Genomic DNA, 24,908 nt, shown 5'->3' with positions numbered 1-24,908 from the left:
GCACCTGAACGGTGTCGTCTTTCGTATCCCAAGTCAACAGAATCAAAGACCAGTACAAGGTGTCCGTGCGCATCCCTCCTGACAGCGAGAAGAGCAACCTGATCCGCATCGAGGGGGACCCTCAGGGTGTGCAGCAGGCCAAGCGGGAGCTGCTGGAGCTAGCCTCTCGCATGGTGAGTCCTGCTGGGAAGGCACAGGCCTGCGTCTGCACCTCTGGGGAGTGGTGTCGCTGGGACACATGGTCCTAGGTAGGAGTCACCATATCCTGTGCTGGTGCCTCACTGGATCTCAGGTGTTTCATGCCACCCCGATGACCAGCACATCTCCCTCAGCCTGGAGCTGTGCTGGAGAAGCACAGGAGAGCCCCAGGGGTCCCAGGCACCTGGTGGCCACCTCAGAGTGCAGCAGTGTCCCTGGACTTTCAGCCCCAGGTGGCTCTGACGGTGTCTGCCCAGAAGCAGAAGAACTGGGCTTTCCAACAGGTGGTTTCTGCTCACTCCGACCTGTGAGCACTCTTGCTTCCAGGAGTCTGGTGCAAACTGCAGATTGAACACGAAAGTCCTGGGGCCTCCAAGAGGCCTGAAGGTCAGATCTCAAGGCCTTTTTTTGTAATACTGCACCATTTACTCCAGGCTGTCCCTCTTGGTCTTCTGCTCGAGGACCCCTGTGTGGAACCTCACTTTGGAAGTTCTGTCCCCCACAATCACCCAGGCATGGCTCGCCCCCTGCCACCCCCTCAGGGAGTCCTGAGCTCTGTCTCCAGCCCAGTATCCCTGCCTCTCCTCACCCTGGCCGTTTCCCAGGGCAGCTTGCCCCAGTATCTCCTTCCTCCTCTGAAGCACTAAGTTCTGTCACCGGATGCCAGTCCCGTCCTGCTGCTGCCTAGACTCTAGCACTGGGTGCCCTTCTGTACTCCCTCCAGTGTTGCCAAGCCCGCAGAGCAGGCTGGACCCAGGGGTCCTGTGCCCTTGGTGGATGCACTGGCCATTCCTTCTCCATGTCCCACGCAGGGACAGTGGTCTAAGCCACCCTGGCTGGGAGGCCCACCCCTGGCAGGCAGTGCTGGTTCCCTCTGCCTTACAGAAGCAGATGCTGCCCGTTCTGTGACCGTGCCATTCAGGAAAGTGGCACTACCAGGTGACTCGAGCGTGACAGTGTCTAGAGAGAGAGGTATCCTGTGCGGGCACCTCTCGGCACCCCTCACCCGCCCTGGGCCACAGCTGGGCTGTGCAGCAGAGTCCAGAGTCCAGGGTCCTGGGGCCTCTGTGGAGGCACTCCGGGAGCTCCCTTGTCCTCTGCACCACCCATGCTCACTGTTTTCAGGAAAACGAGCGTACCAAGGATCTAATCATCGAGCAGAGATTTCATCGCACGATCATTGGGCAGAAAGGTGAACGGATCCGTGAAATTCGCGACAAATTCCCAGAGGTAAAGGTCCCCCAGAGGCCTTCCTGCTCGCCCCCGTTGATGCTGGGGATCGCCAGGGGCTGGGCAGGCGCCGTGCCGCGGAGCTGCACCTCCAGCCCTGCAGGTGTGCTCTTGTGCACGTCAGGAAGCTCAGGGCTCTGAGACCCAGACTGAGGCTCCTGGTTGGTTGTTGCAGGTTATCATCAACTTTCCAGACCCAGCACAGAAAAGCGACATTGTCCAGCTCAGAGGCCCCAAGAATGAAGTGGAAAAATGCACCAAGTACATGCAGAAGATGGTGGCAGACCTGGTAGGCCTTCTGCAGGCCTCCCTGAGGGGCAGGGCTGGGCATGACTTAGGGCACCTGCCCCTCTGGCTCCCGACTGCTCCTAAGTGCTCTGCACAGGAAGGGGTCTGTTGTCTCAGGGACCTGGACAGTGAAACGGCACCTCCTTAGTGCTTGGGTGTTCAGACCATCGGTAACTTGGAGAATGTCTCTGTGGAGTTGGGGGACTGATAGGAAAGCCATGCCTGCCAGCGTCCAGGGCTCCAGCTCTGGCAGGTGATGGTAAGGGGTCTGAAGGGTGCCGTGCTCTGCTGCCTGGGCTGGTCCCCAGGAGCACTGGGGGCTGAGTGCTGGCCTGTCACAGGCCATGAGCCCCTTCCTCGGCCAGCTCCCATCCTGGTGTGCGGCACAGACTCCCCTAGCCAGCGTGCTGGTCGAGGCCCCTGGACGGACTTGGTGGGTGCTGGCTGACCAGCATGCAGACTGAGGCTGCTGCAGTCGGATAAGTTGACCGGAACGTACTGGGTGGCTAGTTGCGAGGCAGGTTGTCTCCCTTGTCCCGACGACAGACTGGCCCGCAGCGGGCAGGGAGGAAAGCAGGCTCCCAGCCATGCCTGCTGCTGGTGACATCTGGTCACACTGCACCACTTCAGGAATGCAGGCGCCCCGCTCTGCCTGGGTGGTCACTGCCATCTCCTGTCGTCCAGGTGGAGAATAGCTACTCGATCTCTGTTCCGATCTTCAAGCAGTTTCATAAGAACATCATTGGGAAAGGCGGCGCAAACATCAAGAAGGTGACCATCTCGTCCCCAGGCCTGGCTCTTCTTGCTGTTCCCACAGTCTTGGCCGTCTGGTTGTGGACAGGCAGGGACAGCCTCCCTTCCTGGCCCAGGGCATGGGTGCACCTGTTTGGGAAGCCTGCCAGCTTCTCAGCTCCACCTGCCTCTCCTAGATCCGGGAAGAAAGCAACACCAAGATCGACCTTCCCGCGGAGAACAGCGATTCTGAGACCATCGTCATCACAGGCAAGCGAGCCAACTGCGAGGCTGCCCGGAGCCGGATCCTGTCCATCCAGAAAGACCTGGTAACGGGGCACTCAGCGGGCCGTCCTGCAGAGCGGTCAGGCTGGCAGGCCATTGCAGCTGTGGGGCCAGGCAGTGCTGAGGCAGCAGTGACCTTGGATGCAGGTGCTGTCCTCTCAAGCTCTTGAGAAACGTCATCTGCAGGAGCATACCACATCTTCAGTTTTCCAAAAAAAAAAAAAAATCGACATATGATAATCAACACTGAGAGTGTGCAGTTTGACGGTTTTTAGTGCTTGTTGTTTTTTGGGGTTTTTTTGTTGTTGTTGTTGTTCCTGCAGCCAGTGTAAGGGAGACATTATTGATGTCCCATGGCCATGCATGGGCTTTTGGGCAGGAGGCTGCCCTTTGGGGAAAACAGCCAGCCAGGGGCTTTATTTGACCTTCCTGGGGCAGAGGTGGTTGGTGTGGCACGGGGGTGCAGGTGGGCATGGCACTGGCAAGAGATGCTCTTGTCTCATTGGTGCTCCTGGGCAAGCTGGTGCAGGGCAAGCGACCAGCAGCTGCAGGGTGGACTCTTTCTGGACTCTAGGCTGAGAGCGTGCAGCCATGCTCCAGCTGTTTACCCACAAATACCCAATGCTGCTGGTCAGGTGGGATACCCTTCTTGTCTTGAATTTTGACTTTGACATTCTGGATGGTGTCCCTGGGCTCGACCTTGAGGGTAATGGTCTTACCTGTCTTCACAAAGATCTGCATCTCTGTGTCTGCTCAGAGCCGCATTGAAGAGAAAGACGGTCTGATAGTTTTGACATGCACACCCTTAAAATCATCCCTGCTTCAATCCAGTGAAGGCAGCTGCCACCCAAGCCTGCCCAAGTGGGCAAGTGTGCAGGCACTGCGTCTGCAGGGTGGCTTGGGTCCCCTCGTGGCAGAGTCTCTGTGGCCTGCAGGGTGGCTCGAGTCCCCTCGTAGTGGAGTCTCTGTGGCCTGCAGGGTGGCTCAGGGTGGCTCAGGTCCCCTCGTGGCGGAGTCTCTGGCCTCAGGGTGGCTCGTGTCCCCTCGTGGTGGAGTCTCTGTGGTCTGCAGGGTGGCTCGGGTCCCCTCGTGGTGGAGTCTCTGTGGTCTGCAGGGTGGCTCAGGTCCCCTCAGGGTGGAGTCTCTGTGGCCTGCAGGGTGGTTCGGGTCTCCTCATGGTGGAGTCTCTGTGGCCTGCAGGGTGGCTCGGGTCTCCTCATGGTGGAGTCTCTGGCCTGCAGGGTGGCTCAGGTCCCCTCGTGGTGGAGTCTCTGTGGCCTGCAGGGTGGCTCAGGTCCCCTCGTGGTGGAGTCTCTGGTCTGCAGGGTGGCTCAGGTCCCCTCGTGGTGGAGTCTCTGGGCTGCAGAGTGGCTCAGGTCCCCTCGTGGTGGAGTCTCTGCTTCACTCTTACAGGTGGCGGGTCTGCTGTCTCAGCAGTTCCTTGCTCCTCATGCTGGTTGTGAGGGGTTTCTCTCGACATGCTGTTAGGGCCACTAGCACATGCTTCCTGGTCCTCTGCTGTCCCTTCCTGCCTGCAGTCTCCTCCCCATCCTTGAGAGCCTGGCAGCCGGCCTGCTCTGCTTTCCTGGCGGTGTCTGCACGTGCTCTTTCTCAGCCTGCTTCGTTAGGGGAGTCTCTGAGACGCGGTTTGCGTCTGAGCAGTGCCATGTGGCACACATGATCCACCGCACACATCCACCACACGCATGAAGGACGTGTAGACTGTTTCTAGATGCAGTAAGACCACATGGCGTGGGATTCATCATGCCAGTGTGTTTGACTTCAGTGTTGTGTGGCCATGGCCCTGTCTACTTCCAGAACCTCCTCAGAAGCTTGGGCCTTAGGACCCCCACCTGTTGCTACAACGTGGCCCCTCTGTGGCTGACCGACCCTCCTCCCCTGGCCTCCTCCTGTGCCGTGGCCCCTCTCTTCTTTCTCTTGTTCAATGTTCTGCACGCTGAGGTCCAGGGGCAGGAAGTGGCCACAGCCCACGTGTCAGTCCGCACACTTACCTACGCTTCTGGGAACAGGGTGACTTCTGCCAGGACAGGACCAAAGCAGGAGAGCTCCCCAGGAAGCACCCGCAGACAGGGGCCTATGGCCCACCTGCTGCCTCCTGGCTGTTCTTCCCTTTGGGTTGCATGTGTCACGATGCTCTCTTCCCTTCTCCGTTGGCACACAGTGTGGCTCTGGGGACTCGACCCAGGGCCCCGCGGTCACCCTGACACATCTGGCCTTTGTGGTCAGGAGCCCCTTCTGTCTAAGTCCCAGTTGTTAAGAGACTCGCATCGTCGAGGGATTGCTCGGGCCTGGGTCTGCCTCCTCTGCGCACGCTGTCCGTCAGTGTCCCAGGGTGTGTCCAGTGCTTCGTCTTCCCTGCGTTTTGAACGGCACCGTGCTGGTTAGGGCTTTGGTCCCTCTTCAGGCTGAGGCTGGCTCTTGTGGCCTCATTTCCACAAGGAGTGTGCACGGTCGTCTGCCCCGGGGGCCAGCCTGTTCCCTCTTCCTGGGCCCTGGCAGCTGCCACCCACTCTGCTTTCCTTGCCCCAGCGTCCCTCGCCTGGCCAAGGGTGCTCTCAGGGAGCACTTGTCTCCCTCCGGGGGAATTGGCAGCCGGGAGGCCAGCTGTCCTGCCCTGCAGATTCGTGCCTCCAGGCTGTGCCCAGTCCTCCTGAGACCCAGCTGCCCTGTGTTCCTTCTGGACACGGTGGGCTGGCTCCCCCAGTGGCGTGTGAGTCTGCCCTTCCTTGGGCTTCAGACCACAGACAGTGCAGGACGCTGCCCCGGGTCGTTTTCTGTCTTCTGTGTGACGGGCTCTCCTGCGTTTTCCTTTGAAGGCTGGTATGTTGTTGGCATATTGAGCTGTGAGTCGCTCTGACTGCTCCTGGGGACTCTTTCTTTAGTTTTGTTGGGCAGTTCAGAGCCGCTTTCCCCTCCTGGGCTGCGTGGTGGCCCAGGAGGTGGGAGCAGGTGCAGCTCAGCCCCGAGTTCTGGGCCCTGGCCTGTCTCTTCTGGGCCTTTGCTGGCTCCTATGTTGTCCTCAGGGTCAGCGTGTGGGTGGCTGCCAGATTTGGGGTTCTGTCTGCTGCTCTCACTGGGCCAAGCAGGTTGGGATGGCCTCTCAGGGCTCCCTCGTCTGCCTCTGGCACGATGGGTGGGCAGGCAGGGTGCCCCGCCTGGCCGCTGGGCCCACCTCCACCCCAGTGACCCTGCCGTCTGTTGCAGGCCAACATCGCTGAGGTGGAGGTCTGCATCCCCGCCAGGCTGCACAACTCGCTCATCGGCACCAAGGGCCGGCTGATCCGGGCCATCATGGAGGAGTGTGGGGGCGTGCACATCCACTTCCCTGTGGAGGGCTCCGGGAGCGACACGGTGGTCATCAGAGGCCCGTCCTCGGACGTGGAGAAGGCCAGGAAGCAGCTCCTGCACCTGGCAGAGGAGAAGGTGAGCCCGCTCGCCCCGCCCTGGGGAAACGGCTCCCCAGCTCACACTTCTTGCGCCCGGCACAGTCGCCACCCTGTGACCCAGCGACCTGGCAGGAAGGCCAGTTCCAGGCCGCCCGGGCAGCACCTCGGTGAGACCCTCTCAAAACAAAGGATGGAAAGTGCCAGAACGTGACTCAGTGAGTGCGTGCTCTGGGTTCAAGTCCTGGCAGTGCAAAAAAAGTGAAAGTAAAAGAGTGTTTGTGGTGGAATTCTAAGGCACAGGGCTGTTTAAGTGTGTGTGTGGTATGAGTGTGTGTGTGTGGTGTGAGTGTATGTGTGTGTGGTATGTGTTGTACGAGTTGTGGTGTGTCAGTTTGTGTGTGTGGTGTGTGTGCGTGTGTGTGGTATGTGTTGTATGAGTGTAAGTGTGTGTGGTGTGTCAGTTTGTGTGGTGTGAGTTTGTGTATGTGTGTGAGTTTGTGTGTGGTATGAGTGTGTGTGGTATGAGTGTATGTGTGTGTGGTATGTGTTGTACGAGTTGTGGTGTGTCAGTTTGTGAGTGTGTGGTGTGTGTGCATGTGTCTGGTATGTGTTGTATGAGTGTAAGTATGTGTGGTGTGTCAGTTTGTGTGGTGTGAGTTTGTGTATGTGTGTGGTATGTGTTGTATGAGTTGTGGTGTGTCAGTTTGTGTGTGGTGTGTGTGCATGTGTGTGGTATGTGTTGTGTGAGTGTGCTGTGTAAGTTTGTGCTGTGAGTGGGGGGTGAGTATGTGTGTGTGTGGTATGTGTTGTATGAGTGTAAGTGTGGGTGGTGTGTCAGTTTGTGTGCTTGTGTGCTGAGTGTGTGTGGTGTGTGGTGGAGTCCTAAGGGACAGGGCTGTCTATGTGGGACGCACCTTGATGCGCAGTCCTCGTGTGCAGTTCTGAGTCCTGACAAGCATGGTCCTGTGCCGCCCCTGCCTCAGACCCCACCTGCGCCACCCCACGGGCGCTGCCCTGGTCGGAGCCACCGTGGGCAGGGCCGGGCAGGCTGGGGGCCCTCTGGCTGTTCCTGCTGCCCATCTGTGCATTTTTTTAATCTGGGGTCAGCTTGTGGGAGGCCTCCTTGCCTGGATTTGGGCTGGAGACTGCCCAGCCTGAAGCCTCTGCTCCTCCCTCCGTGTCCTTGGAGCATGTGGCCCTAGCACAGGCCTTATGCGTCCAGTCTCTCATGTTTCAGAGACGGTCAGTGGTGCCCTTCCCAGTCTCTGCTTGTGGGCATGTGGACGTCGTCTGGTCTTCATCCAGTACCCTGTGCCTGGTCTCAGCTTCTGGGAGACAGTGCTGTGCACAGGCCTCGAGCTTCTGCGTGGCCCTGGCAGCCTGGCCCTGGCCCCCTCTGCATGCTTCTGGCCTCTAAGTGCTGGTTGTGGTCGGGTCCAGGAGGAGCCTGCTCTGGGCTTGTGAGAGTGCCTTGTGTTGGGGCTGCTTTTTTTTTTCTTTCTTGTGGTGCTGGGGATCGAACCCAGGGCCTGGTGCTTGCAAGGCAAGCATTACCCACCAAGCTGTCTCCCCAGCCCTTGGGGCTGCTTTTGAGGTCATGCTTTGCTGGCCTGTGGTGGTGGGGAGTTCACTCGTGTTCCTGAGACTATCCTGCCTGGCTGCTGGGCTGGGTCTGCCCCTTGGTGGCCTGGCTCTCGGTATGGCCTTTGTCCTGGGTGTGGTGGGACCAGCACTTGAGGTGGGGACGCTCATGGCATGGCGTTTGGCTGCTGCTGACCTTTTCTTCCTCCGTGTTCTTCTGCTGTGGGCCAGACCTCAGGTCCAGGGGCCCAGTCATCAGGACGGTACGTCCCACGTCCCTTCACGAGTCTGCTGGACACACTGCTGTCTGCTTTTGCTGGATGCTGACTTTTCTGCTTTAATCCTTTACCAGAATTTTAGAATGAGAAATTCTTCTAACAGTATTTCTCGTGTTCTGTTTGTATTGGTGCATCATGGTCGCACATGTTGATGGGGTTGTCACGTGTTCGTGCATACATACAGTGCCCAGTGTGATGATGACCTGGCCAGTACCACTCTCCAGCACCTTCCCCTCCCTCTCCACCTCACGCCCCTTGACTGGGCGCTGGTTTCTTGGTGTCTGCTGTGGAACCTCTCTGGTCTTCTCCCGACTGTGCCCTGGGTGTTGAGTGGCTGAGTTGGAGCTGGTGCTGCTGTTCTGCACAGGAAGGCAGCCCTGGACCTGGGGAGGTATGGAGGTGGGCGTGCTGTGGTGGGGCCAAGCTGTGCTCAGGCACCCAGCCCCAGCAGGCCCAGATCAGTCATCACTGGGCAGTGGCAAGACCAGGGGCCCCACGTGTGCACCTGGCCATCTTCCGCAGGCCGTGGAGAAGGCCAGGTGCAGTCTGTCTGGGTGTGTGCACGCCTGCCGAGTAGACGCTCCTGCTCACAGGCGCTTGGCCCAGGCGGCAGCAGGGCTCACGCACAGGGCTTGCTTTTGTAGCAAACCAAGAGCTTCACCGTGGACATCCGGGCCAAGCCAGAGTACCACAAGTTCCTCATTGGCAAGGGCGGCGGCAAGATCCGCAAGGTGCGTGACAGCACGGGCGCCCGCATCATCTTCCCAGCCGCCGAGGACAAGGACCAGGACCTGATCACCATCATCGGGAAGGAGGACGCTGTCCGGGAGGCGCAGAGGGAGTTGGAGGCGCTGATCCAGAACCTGGTAGGGAGCGGGCCTGGGTGTGGGGCTCCGTGCCCCGGCCAGCGCCTCATCCGTTGCTCCCCTCTCCGCACCCAGGACAACGTGGTCGAGGACTCTATGCTGGTGGACCCCAAGCATCACCGCCACTTTGTCATCCGAAGAGGCCAGGTCCTGCGGGAGATCGCAGAGGAGTACGGGGGGGTGATGGTCAGCTTCCCGCGTTCCGGCACACAGAGCGACAAGGTCACCCTGAAGGGTGCCAAGGACTGTGTGGAGGCAGCCAAGAAGCGCATTCAGGAGATCATCGAGGACCTGGTGAGCGTCCGGGAGGCTGCAGGCGGCGCCCCGTCCCCTGCCTTCAGGATGCCAGGGAGACCTGCCCCAGGCCCCAGCCCATCCCGTGTAAGGGAAGCCTGACCTGGGGAGAGCGTGAGGGTGAGGCCCTGGAGCAGCCACCCAAAAGCACGGCTTTCCCAAAGCCCCTCCTGGGAGCCACCTCCACACCCGGAGGTGGTGCCCAGGGACCACACCTTGGGGCATCGGGTGTGGTGTGCTCAGGCTGCACACTGTTCAAGGGAGGGTGGGCCCTGTCCGCCCTGCGTCGCGTCACCTCAGAAGAGCAGGCGTGGGTGGCAGACAGGTGGCAGGGCTGGCCGAACGCTGCCCTAAGCACAGCAACCTGCTCGCCTCCGCTTCTTTGTGCCCTCCAGGAAGCACAGGTGACCGTGGAGTGCGCCATTCCCCAGAAATTCCACCGCTCCGTCATGGGCCCCAAGGGCTCCAGGATCCAGCAGATCACTCGGGATCACAACGTTCAGATTAAGTTCCCAGACAGAGAGGAGAACCCAGGTGGGTCCTTCAGCACAGCTGCCGCTGCCCACAGGGTGGCCTCCAGGTGGCCGTGCTCCTCCCTGGACCTCTTTCCTGCCCCATGCTCGACCCCCAGCTGAGCCCTGGTCTGGCTTCGTGGGTGACTCAGCTTGTGGGGACTCAGGTTTGCAGCCTGCACCCCTGCCGCCCCCATAGCGGTGTGTCCCATTGTCACCGGGTTCTGCATGTGCAAGGATCTGCACTCCCTGGGCTGTGTGGCCTTGAGGATTCTGCAGCCAGCTGCGTTCCCTCGGAGCCTCTGGCCTGACACCCACAGAGCGTGCCACCTGCAGCCCTTGCTTGTCCTTCCTCCTCGGGCTGCTGGGTGGAGAATCCAGCTGAGCCCTCCTGTGGGTATACAGTCCTTGTCACGCTGAACGGCCACCTGTGTCCAGCCGCAGCCTGTGCCCTTGTCCTCCCTGCATCCACAGTGGCTTCTCCACAGAGAGGTATCCCCTGGGCAACCCTGGCACTCGCTGGTGTGAGGGACACCCTTCTGTTTGCGGGCACAGGCAGTCCTGCTGTCCGGACTGCTCATGGGCTATTCCAGGGGCATCTGGGCATTGGTCTGCACACCTGGTCTCCACCTGGAGCATGTCCTGCTGATGTGCCCCATGCTCTTGGGCTTCCTGCTGCCTGTCCAGAGCCAACCGCCTGCCCCGCTGTGCGGTCTGCCTGCGCAGCTGCACGCTTGGCAGCTCTGCGCTCTCACACACACTGAGCCTCCACACACCTGGGTGGTCAGGTCAGCCCTACCGTAGGTGAGCAGGGAAGCGCAGAGCCGGTGTCCTGTGCTGTCCACCTCGGCCCCTACGAGGCTCGCTGTCCACTCTCCCTGCCCAGACCGTGCCCTGTTGGGTAGCGAACCTCCCTCCCGCTCCCACACCACACGTGGCCAGTGCTCACCCAGCGTGATTCTGAGTGCAGAGCCAGGCTCCCTGAGGCAGTGGTCAGCGGCCCTCCTTTCTCCCCAGTCCACAGCGCAGAGCCAGCCATCCAGGAGAACGGCGATGAGGCTGGGGAGGGCAGAGAGGCCGAGCCCGGCTCTCCAAGGAGGTGTGACATCATCATCATCTCTGGACGGAAAGAGAAGTGTGAGGCAGCCAAGGAAGCCCTGGAGGTGCGTGGGCCTCCCTGTAGGCTGGGCTGCTGCCCTGCAGCGGACTGCAGGTCACTTGTGGTGCGCCGAGGTGTGAGCATGGGGCCAGCTCGGGTTCCTGGCCACCACGAGGTGTGCACTGAGCGTTGATTGAGCGCCACCCCGCACTGAGCCGGGGACCTGCGACGCCAGGGCATGCCGCGTCTGCCTGATGGTGTGCGGACGAGATGGCTGCAGCACTTGCCTGCAGAGGCGGAGGGCAAGGGGCAGTAGGTGTCGGGCCTGAGTGGGGGTGGGCAGGGCCAGCCTCCAGAAGGGTCCTACAGTGGCCTTGGGGGTGCAGAGTGGGGCTTCAGTGCCATACTGCCCACTCCCTGGGGCCTCACTTGCTCTTTGGGGGGGCACTGCCAAGGCTGGGCCCCACCCTCTCCTTTGCTCCGTGAACCAAGGGCTAGGTGGCTTCGCAGGGCACAGGGACACAGTTGTTCCTAGGACTGTGGCCCTTGAGCTTAAGGTTCCCTCTGCCTTCAATCCCTCCGTCCCTGCCGCCTCCGCAGGCACTGGTTCCAGTCACCATTGAAGTGGAGGTGCCCTTTGACCTTCACCGTTACATCATCGGTCAGAAGGGGAGCGGGATCCGCAAGATGATGGACGAGTTTGAGGTACGCCTCCTTCCCCGGGTCCTGGAGGAGGTGGCCTCCACACCCCGGCTGGGGAGGTGCCCGCGGCCTGTGTGCCGCTGTCCCTCAGGAACCCTCAGCATAGCCACCTGCTGCCCTTCTCTGGACCCCCAGCCGGGGCTTGTGTCCTGGGGCCAGGTGGACGCCCACTGCCTGGCCCCAGGCATCACGTCTGCTCCCAACGACACAGGTGAACATTCACGTCCCAGCTCCTGAGCTGCAGTCCGACATCATCGCCATCACTGGTCTCACTGCGAACCTGGACCGAGCCAAGGCAGGGCTGCTGGAGCGCGTGAGGGAGCTGCAGGCCGAGCAGGAGGACCGGGTGAGTGCGGCAGGGGCAGGACACACCTCGAGTGGTCAGGACACGGGGGTCTTCTGTGGGAGCAGCTGAGGACAAGGCACTCTTCTCTTTCACCGTGACAACAAAGTCGGGCAGTTGTATGGATTCGCGGTTTCAGGGAAAGTGTTTTGGAGCCTCAGACCCTGTGGGAAAGGTGGCAGTTCCGAGCCCAGGGCCAGCTCAGGCCAGCAAGCCACAGGGGCAGGGTGGGGACGGGCCCACCTCCGGGACGGGGGCCTCTCCTGCGCGCCCGCATGTGCGCGGAGCAGAACGTGTTCTCAGGTCCCCACTTCACAGGCAGGCAGGGGCGGGTCAGAGCCTCGTTAGCCAGGCCGCGTGGCTGACTGTGGACAGGCCCGCCTCACTCTCCCTGTGCCTCCTAGGCTCTGAGGAGCTTCAAGCTGAGTGTCACTGTAGACCCCAAATACCATCCCAAAATCATCGGAAGAAAGGGGGCCGTGATCACCCAGATCCGGCTGGAGCACGACGTGAACATCCAGTTTCCAGACAAGGACGAGGGGAGCCAGGTAAGAGTGGCCCCTGCCGCGGCTGCCTGGAGCTCTGTGGTCACGTCGAGCCTCCTGGACCTTTGCTTCGACCTGGGAGCAGTGAGCAGGCGAAGCCCGACCAGGCGCCTAGCTGGGGCTGCAGAGCAGGTCCTCCGGGGCGGGGCCGGGGCCCTTCCTGTGCCCACTTCTCAGTCCTGCCGAGTCCTCGCAGCCAGGGCTCCTGGGGCGGGCAGACGTGAGACCGCCAGGGTCCAGGCCTCCGCAGCCACCTGGCCTCCAGCCCTGAGGCTGGGTGTCCCTGGTGTCCCTGGAGGCTCCAGCTTCCCTGCTGAGGCCTCTGCTTGCTGGGCATGGGCTGGGCATGGGCTTGGGTTCTCCCAAGCACACCACAGGAGCCCAGCAGGACCTGGTGACACCCACCAGTGTGTCCAGCAGGGCTGCAGGCCTGCCCGCCTCTCCCTCTGCTGAACCTGCATCAGGGACTCTTGTGCCCGGTAGTCCAGGACACACTTTACCCTGAAATCACATCTTTGGGTCTCCATTTGGAGAGGGTGGCTCTGCCCAGCACTCCCCACACTGAGCTGGGCCCTCCCTTGCCCCCCTCGCTGGGTCTTTCTGCTCTCGGGTGTCATCCTGGAATCTGTTGTCCTCTGCTGTGTCCATCCTCTCACTGTGACCTGTTGTCCTCTGCTGTTCTGTCCCCTCACTGTGACCTGCAGCTTCCCCGTCCTGAGGGTCAGAACTGCATGTGTCCTCAGCTTCCACGGTCTGCCCGAGTCTGGTTGGGCCACTGGGCAGTGGAGCAGGATGTCACCACTACAGAGCCCCCGGCCCACTGTCCTGGAGTCCACACTCCCTACTGGCACTCGTCTTCAGGGGCAGCGTGCCCTCTAGGACGAGCCCCCGGGTGAACCTGCCGTTCCTGTTCCTTGGGCCTGAGCTGAGGCTCATTTCCTGCAGGCACAGCAGAGGTCTGGTCCAGCTGCTACCCCCGGGCAGCCTCTCCTGACTGCCTTCTCCTCCCTCAGCCCCAGGACCAAATCACCATCACAGGGTACGAGAAGAACACAGAGGCCGCCCGGGACGCCATCCTGAAGATTGTGGGCGAGCTGGAGCAGATGGTCTCGGAAGACGTGCCGCTCGACCACCGCGTTCACGCACGCATCATCGGCGCCCGTGGCAAAGCCATCCGAAAAATCATGGACGAATTCAAGGTGAGTCCGTGGGGACGCCTGTGCCCCTCCAGGCCTGGCACCCACAGGCTGGCACCCAGGGATGGCCACAGGAGGGCGAGGCTGGCAGGCACGGGGTGCGTCCCTCCTGCACATGGTGTCTTGGGGACCAGGTGCCCGAGCCGGGTGGCCTTCTGGTGAAAGGGAGGGGAGAAGTGAGAGCAGATTGCCGACTCTCATCAGCTCAGAGAAACGCTGCTAGGAGTGGATCCGCAGGGTCCTCGGCGGCCCAGGCTGACGTGTGCTCCTTCCAGGTGGACATCCGCTTCCCACAGACTGGAGCCCCAGATCCCAACTGTGTCACTGTGACAGGGCTCCCGGAGAACGTGGAAGAGGCCATCGACCACATCCTCAACCTGGAGGAGGAATACGTGAGTCGGGGCCCAGGGACGCAGCCAGACCACTCCAGGGCTCCTGTCCTGAGCGCCACTGGCCTGGGCTGCCGCCTGACAAGACGCCCCTCCCTGTGCATACAGCTGGCCGACGTGGTGGACAGTGAGGCTCTGCAGGGCTACCTGCGGCCCCCCGTGCATGAGGAGGCCAAGGGCCCCTCCAAAGGCTTCGTGGTGCGGGATGCTCCCTGGACGGCCAGCAGCAGCGAGAAGGTCAGGGGCCGTCCTCCTCCTGCTCCTGGGCCCGGCCCGGGTTGGGGCGCTGGCAGCCCCCGTGGCCCGTGGGTGCTGGCTACTCTGGAAGCTGTGTGGGTGCTGACTCTCTGTCCCTCTCCACAGGCTCCTGATATGAGCAGCTCTGAGGAGTTTCCCAGCTTTGGGGCTCAGGTGGCCCCCAAGACCCTCCCTTGGGGCCCTAAACGATAATGACCCAAAAGCAAAAAGCTTTCCAGCCTGCTGACCAACCACCACAGGTGTGTCCGGGTCTGACCCAGCGCTGGGCCCTCTTACTTGCTGACGCCCTCCCCCTCCCGAGGTCTCGCAGTGAAGCCTGGCAGCGGCCCTGTCACTCTTCCCCAGGCCTGGCCGTCACCCGCGGGCCAGGGGCTGCCCCTGGAGTGGTGCCCGGGACGGGCACCACTGTGCTGAACACTAAGCAAGGTTGCTGAGCGCTTCGTGATAAGACTCCAGCTTCCTGGTCCACCCAGCATGTAGCCAGCACTCTGACCCTCACGGAGCTCACAGCAGCGGCCCGGAGTCGGCTTCCTGTGTCATGACCTCAGGAAATAAATTTCCTTGACTTTATAAAAGCCAAACGTTTGCCCTCTTCCTTTCCCAACTCCCGGACCCTCCTCCTGGTGGACAGCAGCTGGCTGAGGGCTGCCTGCTTCAGGGGTGGGAGCACCGGGGGCCTGGCAGCCTCGGCCCCAGGTGTGTGTGTGAAGCCCAGAGGTGAGGCCCCGGGTGTGGTCGCCCAGGCCCCTGCGGCTGTCACCGTGGCCTCGTGTGCCGCAGCTCACCAGTGGGCATGGGAGCTGGAGACTCCCCAGGCGGGGCCAGCCGGCCTTTAGGGAGCGCTGGACTTGACTCCCACCCCTGCCAAGCCACCCTCCCCGGGCCCCGGCCTTCTACCTTCTTTCTACCTCAGCTGGTGTGTGGTGGTCTTGTGCAGGTCGGAGCCTTGCTGCAGAGCTGGGGACAGCACCCTCATGCCAAGGCTGGTGCCCAGGTGGCCAGCCCTCTGCTTAGTGGAAGTCGCCCCAGAACCCAAGCCTGTAGTCCTGTGGGAGCTGAGCTGCCACTGGGCCCGGAAGTAAAGCAGAGCCAGGACAGAGGACAGGGTGCCAGGAGCCCGCGGGCTGAGGGCCTGGGCACGAGAAGGTGCCCCAGCTGGCGGCTGGAGGCCCCTCGGGAGGGGAGGTGGTCCCCAGCAGAGGGGTCTAGCCTGGCCACCCCGCCCCCTCCAGGCCCTCACTGGATCCCCCTGTGCCCATGTAGAGGAGGGATAAGCAGAGACAGGAGAACAGCTCTGCTTCCCCTCAGGCCCGTGGCCCCCGGGTCGGGGTGAGGACAGGGAAGAGGCTGGGCTCCTGCCTCCCAGAGCAGGCAGCCCTGCAGGGGACCAGGCCCTCCCTCCAGCAGCCGGGGCACTGGTCCCCCAGGCCCCGCCCTCTAAGTGACGGCCCGCGCAGAGCACCGTCCTCCTGCTGGACGTCCTCCCATCCTGTGGCCACCCTGCCTCTCGCCCACCCCGACTTGTGCCATGTGGAAATCAGATGCAAATGCGTGTAAAGACTCATGAATATGGTGACGCTGGAATTCTACCAACTGAAATAAAGGCCGGAACCCAGGTGCTGTGCCTTCTTGGTCCTGTGGCGGGTGGTGCCTTCGGCAGGTGGCCGCAGTCTTCCACGGGTCCCTCCAGCGAATCCGACTGCCAGCAGCTCTCCAGAGCCGCTGTGACAGGCCAGCTCATGGCATGGGTCCTCCCTGGCCACAGGGTCACTGCTGCGGGTGGACAGCATCCTGGCCGCTTCCTGACTGAGGACTCTGCACTCCCAGGACTGCTCCGAGGGGCCCAGCTCATGGGTTGCAGGGAGAAGGGGTGTCGAGCAGGGGGCCGCAAGTGGAGGGAGAGATCTGGCACCTCTGCTGCCAAGAGGGCCGGTCCCCACCTGGCACGGACCGAGGGACCCAGCCGTCTCCTAAGCACGCACCTTGCAACCAGGCTCACCATGTGACCAGTGGGGCAACCCAGTGAATGACCACGGTGGCACTCACACCCCAGGAGTCCCCATGAATGACAGGCCACTGCCCTGGCCAGCAGCACCTACCCTGGGTGGGACACCAGGGTCTCCTGGCTCGAGTAGGCCTGTGGCCACCCCATGCGGATTCAGCAGTGCATTCTCAGGAGAGCCTGTCAGTGAAGACCAGCGTCTTCTGCATTTCTGTAAGTTTGCTTTAAGATTTGAGCTTAAGGTGGCAATGACGAGGCAACCAGCCGGGCACGATGGCCACACCTGTGGTCCTAGCAACTCGGGACGCTAAGGCAGGAGGATGGTGAGTTAAAGGCCAGCCTTAGCAATTTAGCAAGCACAGGGCCTGGGTTCAATCCCCAGCACTGCAAAAAATAAAATAAAAGTGGCCCAGTGATCAAGCATCCCTGGGTTCAATCCCCAGGGCTGAAACAAAAGCAAGCACCCAGGGAAGGATGGCTGGGTCCTCCACACCCACCTGGCACGTGCCAGCCAGGCACACCCCTGGAAAAGCCCTGCAGAGCCCCGTGGGCAGCTGACAGCCCTTGCCCAGCACAGGGCCCTGGTCTGAGGCCAGGGGTTGAATGGCCTGGCGTGTGGAGAGGCGTGTCCCAGGAGCAGGTGGCAGCAGCCCCACTGTGGGCTCTCCCAGATTCGGCCATGGTGAGCACGTGGTAAGGAGGCCACGCAGCACCTCGGTCTCCGCGGAGGAAGAGAAGACCTGCACCCCAGCGCGGATGGACGGGAGGGAACATTGGCCAGGCTGGCAGATGGCAACCAGGGAGAGGTCAGCACTGCCTGGCAAGAAACTGCAGGGACAGCTGCTGCGCACTACTGGACACACTGTCCACGTTCTGGCTCTCGAGCCTTGTGAGGGGCAGCAGAGGGCCAGCACAAAGCACCACTGCTGCTGCAGGCAGCTGGCCTCAGGAACCTTGCGGGCGTCCCGTAGGGTCCACGGCCTGGGGGACGGGGCGAGCCAGCCTCCCTGATGTGGTCAGCTGGCTGCTGCAACCAGAGCGTCGTGGGTCCAGACTGGCCTGAGCTCAGGCACTGGTCGTCCTTCACGGAGAGCCTGTCTCCAGGTGGAGAGAGTGGTTAGGTTCCAGAAGCAGAGCCCACCAGGTGGAGGCCTGGTGCTCCCTTGGGGAGAGCCAGGCGTGGGATGGACAGGCTGGCTGAGTGCTGACCTCCTGCACCAGTGCCTGCTTAGCCAAGTAAGGCCCTCGTTTCTCCTTGGTCTCCTGCTCTGGGATATCTGGAACCAGGTCGAGGACGCAGCCAGTGGAGAACACCACATGCTGGGAGTGGACAGCCTCCTGGCCCAGCTCTTGGTAAGCGGATGCCCCACAGAGCAGCCTTCAGGGGCCAGACAGGCCTGGGCTCCCGCCCTGCTCCCCAGGCATGGGCCACAACCACAGAGCCCACCCGGTGCATGGCCCTGCAGATCCCCTTGGGGCTGGACATCTACCCTAAACCCAGGGACAGAGGCCAGCAGGAGGGTTGGGTGGAGGTGCAGAGAGCTCTGAAGGACCAAGAGGACGGAAGGGGTCCCCTGGCCACACCATCCACAGGCGCAAACTAGGCAGAGTGTGGCTGGGATGTGGGTTGGTGGGGTGGCTCTGCTGCTGGCAGGTGCCTCGGCCACCTCAGCAGGATGGTGTAGGCCAGACCGACGGCCAGAAGGTTTCACAGTTCCAGGAATGTTGTCCATCACCGTCTCAGAAAGCCCATACCTGCAGGAGACATGGGCCTCTGGGCACAGGGCTGGGCAGTGGGTGCCTCTGTGGCCAGCCTCTCCAAAGGCAGAAACACGCACGGTCCCACCTGGGGTGGGCTCAGCGGGACCGAGGGGGCGCTGTCTGTCACACATCCATCAACCTGTGCTCCCTCCCGCCAGTGCCTTCTCCCCATGTACCTGGGTACATGGTCCACCTGCCCCACTGTGCCCAGTGCTGAGGCCAGGGGCCTGTGGACTCTCCAGGGGTCTTGCAAAGGGGCCCTGAGGTCGAGAGGCCATTAGGCTGGGCAACGCCATGTTGGCCAGGGCTTGCCCACCACCTGACGGGGCACCCTTCTAGGGGTGGGACCCTCAGTGCTGACCAGACCTGTCAGTCCCAGGCTCCAGTGCAGGGAGAGGGACAGGCAGACCAGGAACTAAGGCCTGCTGGGTTAAGGGGCATGGGCTCCATGTGGCTCCGGAACCCGCGGGCAGGGCACATCTGGGTGGAGTCCCGTGGACTCTCGGGACTGTTGGGAGTCCAGGGCAGGAGCAGGTCCCAGGCCCAGCAGCGTGCTGTGAGGAGCTCCGTGGGGCGCTGGTGGGGCGCTGGCCCGCCACCCACTTCTCAGCAGGTGATGCGCTGGGGGCCAGGTGTGTGCAGCCTGAACCTGCCCTTGAGGCCCCAGCTGTCCCTGAGGCAGAGGGGGCCTGGAGGAGGCTGGGCATGGACAGCCCCCTGGCCACCCAGGTGGCCTCCTGTCAAGGACAGTGGAGGCTGTAGGGACAGGCAGGGCCGCGTTGGCAGGCACGCTCCTTGCTCCTGCCCCACAGCCCCCGACCCAGGGCCTGGTCAGACTCACGTCATGCAGGGGGCAGCACGGAAGACCTGGTCCACCAGGAGCTGCTGGATCCCAAACAAGCCTTTCTTCTTGGGGTCATGTGGTGTCTTGGCCAAGATCTCGACCGCTGCAGGGTAGGTGGGGGACGGCATTTCCTGTGACCACAGGGCAGGGCATCCTGAATGGCCCATCCCCTGGTGACCCACAACGATCTCGATGGTCAGTCCCCAAAGTCCTGGCGCCTGGCTCCTGGTCACGCCACACGCTGACCACCTCAAGGCCAGCATTCTTCCACCTAGGAACGCAGAGGCCTCCCCGGGCCACACTGCTCCTGCCCGTTCATCCTGCACGTGAGCCAGTGCCCACCAGGCACAGCCTGCTCTGGACCTGCCCTCCAGGGACACCATTCCGGCAGGACACTGCAGGTGCCACCTGCCTGGCCGTCCCTGCAACTCTGTGCCCTTGGGTGTCAGTCAGGGCCCAGGCCTAGGCGAGGAGGGTCCAGACCTGTCCTGACCGCAGGCCACTGAAGCAGGCCTCCTGGGCTCAGCACCTTGGTGCTGCCCCAGCTCCACAGCCTGCCTCTGCTCCCCCTCCCCAAGTGTGCTCTGGCTAGCCAGCAGGACCCCCCTGGTCCTACTGAAGCCAGAATTAAGGACAGGCAGTTAGTGTAGAAATAGGGAATCAGGTCAAATCAAGGAGATGAAGCCATGAAGCCATCTGCCTCCGGAAGCTGGAGACTGCCCTGGGGGAATGGAATGCCAAGGAGCTCCAGAGCCCATTGGTGACCAAATCTACCTGCCCTTATCAAGGACTGCAGGCAAGGAGCTGCTAATTAATGCCCCCTGGGCCCTTGCCTGCCTGAATCACCTTGGCCCTCCCCCTGCCCATGGCTTCTCACTTTATGCAAAACCGTAGGCAGGAAGGAGAGATAAGGGGGAGAGAACTGGAGAACAAAAGAGACCCTAACCTATAAAAGATGTAGGGTGCGCTCACTTCTTGGGACTCTAGAACATCAGGCATGGCCCCCTTCTTCCTGCCGGCAGAAGTCTGTATTATTACCTTTAAATAAAACCTGCTTAATCTGCTTGCCTTGGCTGCTTCTCTAGTGTTCAGTCTTCAACATTCGAGGGTGCAGAACTCGTCACCGGCGGTATCAGATTTGGAGGTCCCACGGAGATCTATGCCAAGGTAAGTAAGCTTCTCTCTCCACGCACCCCACATCTGTTTGAGGTGCACTTTTCTGTCTCTTTAATTTTGGAGGGCAAAATGGGCACCCGTCGGCTACTTAAACGCAGTTAGTGCAGCCGCCATTCTTAAGACTCAGGTGAGAGGTTTCTGGCCCAGGCAAGTTCCAATCACCTGCTCTGTGCAGACCAGGCATGCTGGACTCCACCAAAGCCGTTTCCTACTTTTCTGTCCAGGCCCGGAGCGCAACTGCCACCAGTACACAGTGTCCCTAGTCCTGATCTGCCCAGGAGGCGTGGAGGCGGAGGAAGAGTTGGAACAACTGCGGGGTTCTGGGCTCGGGCTACTCTCGGGTGGACCCCAAAGGTTCCTTCTCTGGACTCCCCCTCCCGACTGCCCTGAGGGGCATCCAGGGTGGTCGGTAGACGAATGGCACTGAGGGAAAGTGCCAATCACCTTTGCCTCCCTATGGGCCACACAGTGCACAACACTCCCGCACATCCACTGCCTCCTGGATGCTCCCCTTCCCTTGCAGGTCAGACAGTAGGAATTCAAGCTGTAGGATTAAGGCCTGGGATGATTAGTATGAAAATGCCCAGGTTCCCTTTGTTCGCATGGTTAGCCTTCACTAGTCTAGACATCTAGAGTCTCCCCATTACTGTTCCGTGCTTAAATGTGCTCACTGTGTTCTCTTTAAGCTGCAAGAGGGACGCATTTAAAAACCCCTCCCGTGTGACCCTCCAAGCAAAGGGCGTTATACGCCTAACAACCAATAGATGTCCCCTCGCCCTCTGGAGATTCCTTTAGTCTACTGGGCAAAAAGATATGCAAAAGGCACACTTTTTACTTTTGTCATCGTTTTTCACAATTAGGAGTTTATAGTGGCAGGAGGAAAGCAGTAATGCCCTTAAGTCTGAATCCTCCCAGGGTCTCTAGCACAGGGCAAACTAGGACCCTAGCACTTTGCTGAAGAAGGCCAGAAATAACTTTGGCAAGGCCAGGTAGTGAGAGACAGGTTTTTCTGGACCCTAAGGAAGCTCAGTTAGGGAGACATCCCTACTTCTAACTGAGAAGGGAGCTTCTCTTTCAGCAGTATTGCCAGGTTCACCACTAGCCTGCATACTGCTAAATTGCAAATGATCAAGAAAAGTGCCTTTCATACCATGCTTGACATCAATAATCTCTACCATGAGAGGAGAAAGCCTTTGGAATCGCCTACTAAGGGAGGAAGATCAAGGGGACCTTCCCAAATTAAGACAGACAAAAATGAATTTAGGGAGGTTTTTGGAGGATCCTAATAAATATTGAGATGTTTCAAAACTTACACTAGGTATTTGACTTCACCTAGAAAGTTATGTTATTAACCATCTAGAGCACAGGCAGTTCCCAGAAACCATCCTAACTGGGATTCAAATAATGAGCAGGATGCCTAGAAAACTTAGGTCAGAAATTAGGCGACCGTAGGGGGCACAGCTGAGCAGCTAGAACAAAGACCATCCCGCCAAAGGTGACCAGAAAGTTCGCAGCGAGCTGGACGGAAAGTTCCACTGACCCTTCATACCCACCTGTCACTCAACAGGACCCCCTCCCATCCCAGTCTATAAAAACCCTGGGCAGCCAGGGCCATGTGCGATTTTCTCCGGGTCCCTATACCCCTGGGAGTCTGGGAATTTCACCCGAGAGCCAAATTCCAATAAAGCTTGCTTTGGCCACTTTCCGTCCCATTTTATTTGGCCGCTAACTGTGCCTGCTGAGACCCGCCAAGCTTACATTTGGTCCCACCGCTGAGCCCGTCCTCCGAGCTTACAAAAACTATATGAGGAAAATCCTGCTATTTTCATGGAGAGACTCAGGAAGGCAATAAGAAAACACACCACCCTGAATCCTGAATCCATAAAGGGCCACCTGCTTTTAAAGTATAAATTTATCATTTAGTCAGCCCCAAACATTTAGAGGAAATTATGAAAATTGGCACGTGGCCCTGATCAATCCTCAGTTGATCTTCTCCAGCTTGCATCTTCCATTTTTTAATAGAGATCAAAAAGAAAGAAAAGGGAGCATAAAGAACAAGAAAAAGGGATTATTAAAAATCATTCAAAACGACAGAAACTTTTAATGCCTTGCAATAGTCCATGCAATTCACCTATTTTAGGAGTTAAAAAACAAACTGCCTAGTTCAAAACCTTAGAATAATGAAGCAGTAATTTCCCCCCCACCCTGTAGTTCTTACTCTGTTATCTGAACTTCCAGTTGCTGCTTGGTTTACTGTTAGATTTAAAAGATGGCTTTTCCTGTTTATGCTAGACTCTGAATAGCAATTTCTGTTTGCCTTTGAGGAACCAGATACTGTAACTCAACTAACCTAGACAGTGTTGCCTCAGGATCTAGAGATGGCCCTCACCTGTTGGAACAAACCTTACCTAAGGACTTAACAAAATTCAGAGATAAAACATCTGTAATTGTTCTCCAGTAAGTAAATGACATCCTTTATGTGCCTCCACCCAGGAGGAATATCAAAAGGCCATTATAGAACTCCTAAATTTCTTAGCTGATAGGAATTATAAGATCTCAAAAAATAAAGCTTAATTATGCCATCAACAGGTTCAATACTACAGGAAAATAGCCACCATAGGACAATGTCCTCTGCCCCAGGAATATCAAAAAGGGGCCATACTTCAAGCTCCTGTCCTCAGCTTACCTATGAAGCAAGATTTAACCTGTTCGTCACAAAGGGGAAAATAAATCCTGGATAGGCAGTTCAACAACCAATGGCATATCTCAGTGAGGAGCTTAGCATAGTGGCTTCGTTCTCAAAAGTAATGGGAAATAAGGTCTCAAAATTTTCTTTGACATCCAACCTGTCCTGATGAGATGGCTAAAATGCCCGAGGCACAAGGTTTCTGCTAAAACCTGTTAGATCCTTCCAGATCTCAGTCAAGGCTCACATTGAAATGTAAATAGAGGAAGCCTAAAGGCTCAGTAGGAGACCGGTCTCAAACCCAAGGGAAAAAAAGAAAAAAAAAAAAGTAAAAGTAAATGTTAGGGTGCTTCACTGAAGTAATTAACGGTCTATCATTTTTCCAGGACTCTTGTTTTTGTTTCTTTTTAACTCTACATTTTTTTTTGAGCTCATGGTTTTTTGATCAGTTCTATTTTTATTCAACTAGAGTTTTTGAACATCTGTTACATTGCGATGGAGATTCACCTATAAAGTTACAAGGGCTTTGATTTTGTGCTATTTGTATGTCGTGCTGTCTGATGTCCTGTTTTGTCTGTATCAAAACTGAGCGCTTGAAAGGAGCAGACTTGGATGTCGAACGATTAAATGACAAGCCCCTAGTGGACGGCACGCCAAAAAGACGTAAGTGTCACGAGAACGCTGCACCAGGGAGATGAGACCCATCTGGACCAGAACTGGAAACAAGCCAAGAAGAAGGGTATACACACTCCCCTCTCAGCTCCTCAGCTCAGCCCAGACCTCCTGACGAATCCACGTCAGCCAGGCTGCCAGCCCCACGGATCATCCATCAAGACTGCCGAGACTCTGCTGCTCTGACGGCTTCACGGTCCACCGGGACCTGCCATCCTCGATCCCCAGACCATCAGCCGGAGGGAGTTCCGAGACCAGCCATCGTCTGCTCTCCGACTAAGATAATGTCGCATTCGGGGTCGTCGGAACCAACAAGGCAGAGAGGACTTTGGACTATTTGATTGAGGTGTGTTTATTTGCCATTCGATTTGATTGATGTGTGATATTAGATTAAGGTTTGTGTTGTCCTGAGTGTATCAGATAAAGCCAACGTGTTTGGAACCGAATTCTAGTCATCGCCTCTCTGCCGCTCGCGACAGCGCTTCTAAAATTAAAATTTAAAAATGGATCCAGATACTTTTAATTCACGTGATTTAAAAGGGTTCAATTTAAATTGGGTAAACTAATAAAAAGTAAGTTATTTGAAAATAACTCGTAAGTCTCTAGGTGGTCAAACTAATAAAATGTTGATGTTAATAAAATGTCTAATATCAATTGTTTCTAGGACTTCAACAAGAAAAAGAAAGCAAATACTGTTCAGGACACTTGTCTAATATCTTGTTTTTTTTTAAGAAAATAAGTGAATTAGAGTTGACATGTATGGGATTACTCAAATGTGTTTGTAGAGACATCTCATCAATTTACAAAGTTAAAATGCTAATTGTTAAATAACATCGAGTGCTCTTAACTCCTTAAATTCCATGGGGTAACATACTTAAACATTATTGGTGTTTTCATAGGTTGGTAAATAAAAGGGTTTAAAATTGCTTCGTCATCACTAAACTAAAAACAAGGTTACTAAGGGTTATGTCCTAACAGGTACAATTCTATATACAAAGGGATCCGAAAGTTTCAACTGTGTTTCAATTAGAGTTCTATGAATAACAAAATATTCAATCTATATAAAATGGAGTAATTTATCTAAATTCAGAAATTTCTTAAGAGTTGTTTCAGAATGTGAACAAAAAGGGGTCAACAGATAGGAAAGAGAAAATAAAAGGTTCTAGATATGGAAATATATTTAGTGAAGAACAAAATCTTTCTGGGTAAGAAGTGTTTATGTGATGAAATACATGAGGGTCTAAGTAAGTGCTAAGAAAGTCTGAGTAAGGGCAAATTTCAACAAGTTTGCATGTAACTAGGTTGGTTGTATGTATGTGAGACAGCTAAAGCTATTTAAGGTTTTTCCTAAGGTGAAATACTAATGTTCTGATATAAACCAAAGTTTAATCTATATGGTAAAATGACAAGAATTTCTTAGAAACACTAATTTACTCTTAACTTTGTGTCTATTAAGTTTTGTTCTTTAGAACAATTAGTCTTAAAAATTGGGGTTTATACAATTATGGTTAAACAACTCTTAGAGTATTGTACTATGTTACAGAGCCTAAATTTTTCTTTAAAA

General features: G+C 57.9%; 1 protein-coding gene and 1 long non-coding RNA gene across 4 annotated transcripts in view; both read left to right on the top strand.

Moving 5' to 3' along the window:
- The window catches only part of HDLBP (high density lipoprotein binding protein), a 60,788-nt gene extending 46,004 nt beyond the window's left edge, over positions 1-14,784 (top strand). For all 3 annotated transcript variants that reach the window (XM_079133662.1, XM_079133660.1, XM_079133661.1), the window contains exons 12-28: positions 34-173; positions 1,324-1,428; positions 1,604-1,717; positions 2,401-2,487; positions 2,646-2,777; positions 5,959-6,177; positions 8,644-8,865; positions 8,941-9,159; positions 9,555-9,693; positions 10,689-10,834; positions 11,371-11,475; positions 11,684-11,818; positions 12,220-12,363; positions 13,374-13,559; positions 13,832-13,948; positions 14,054-14,182; positions 14,309-14,784. In XM_079133662.1, the coding sequence (XP_078989788.1) occupies positions 34-173; positions 1,324-1,428; positions 1,604-1,717; positions 2,401-2,487; positions 2,646-2,777; positions 5,959-6,177; positions 8,644-8,865; positions 8,941-9,159; positions 9,555-9,693; positions 10,689-10,834; positions 11,371-11,475; positions 11,684-11,818; positions 12,220-12,363; positions 13,374-13,559; positions 13,832-13,948; positions 14,054-14,182; positions 14,309-14,395 (2,426 nt within the window). In that variant the 3' untranslated portion in view covers positions 14,396-14,784. The remainder of the gene's footprint in view (positions 1-33; positions 174-1,323; positions 1,429-1,603; positions 1,718-2,400; positions 2,488-2,645; positions 2,778-5,958; positions 6,178-8,643; positions 8,866-8,940; positions 9,160-9,554; positions 9,694-10,688; positions 10,835-11,370; positions 11,476-11,683; positions 11,819-12,219; positions 12,364-13,373; positions 13,560-13,831; positions 13,949-14,053; positions 14,183-14,308) is intronic.
- Positions 3,762-5,449, top strand: LOC306657557. The gene is made up of 3 exons (XR_013762827.1): positions 3,762-3,943; positions 3,975-4,027; positions 4,100-5,449. It is a non-coding gene; the product is annotated as an uncharacterized lncRNA (long non-coding RNA).
- Positions 14,785-24,908: the final 10,124 nt, after the last annotated feature.

The sequence above is a fragment of the Sciurus vulgaris genome, assembly GCF_902686455.1.
Source record: "Sciurus vulgaris genome assembly, chromosome: 3".
NCBI lineage: Eukaryota > Metazoa > Chordata > Mammalia > Rodentia > Sciuridae > Sciurus > Sciurus vulgaris.
Note: the sequence above shows the minus strand (reverse complement) of the source record. Positions and strands in the feature narration are given on the sequence as shown.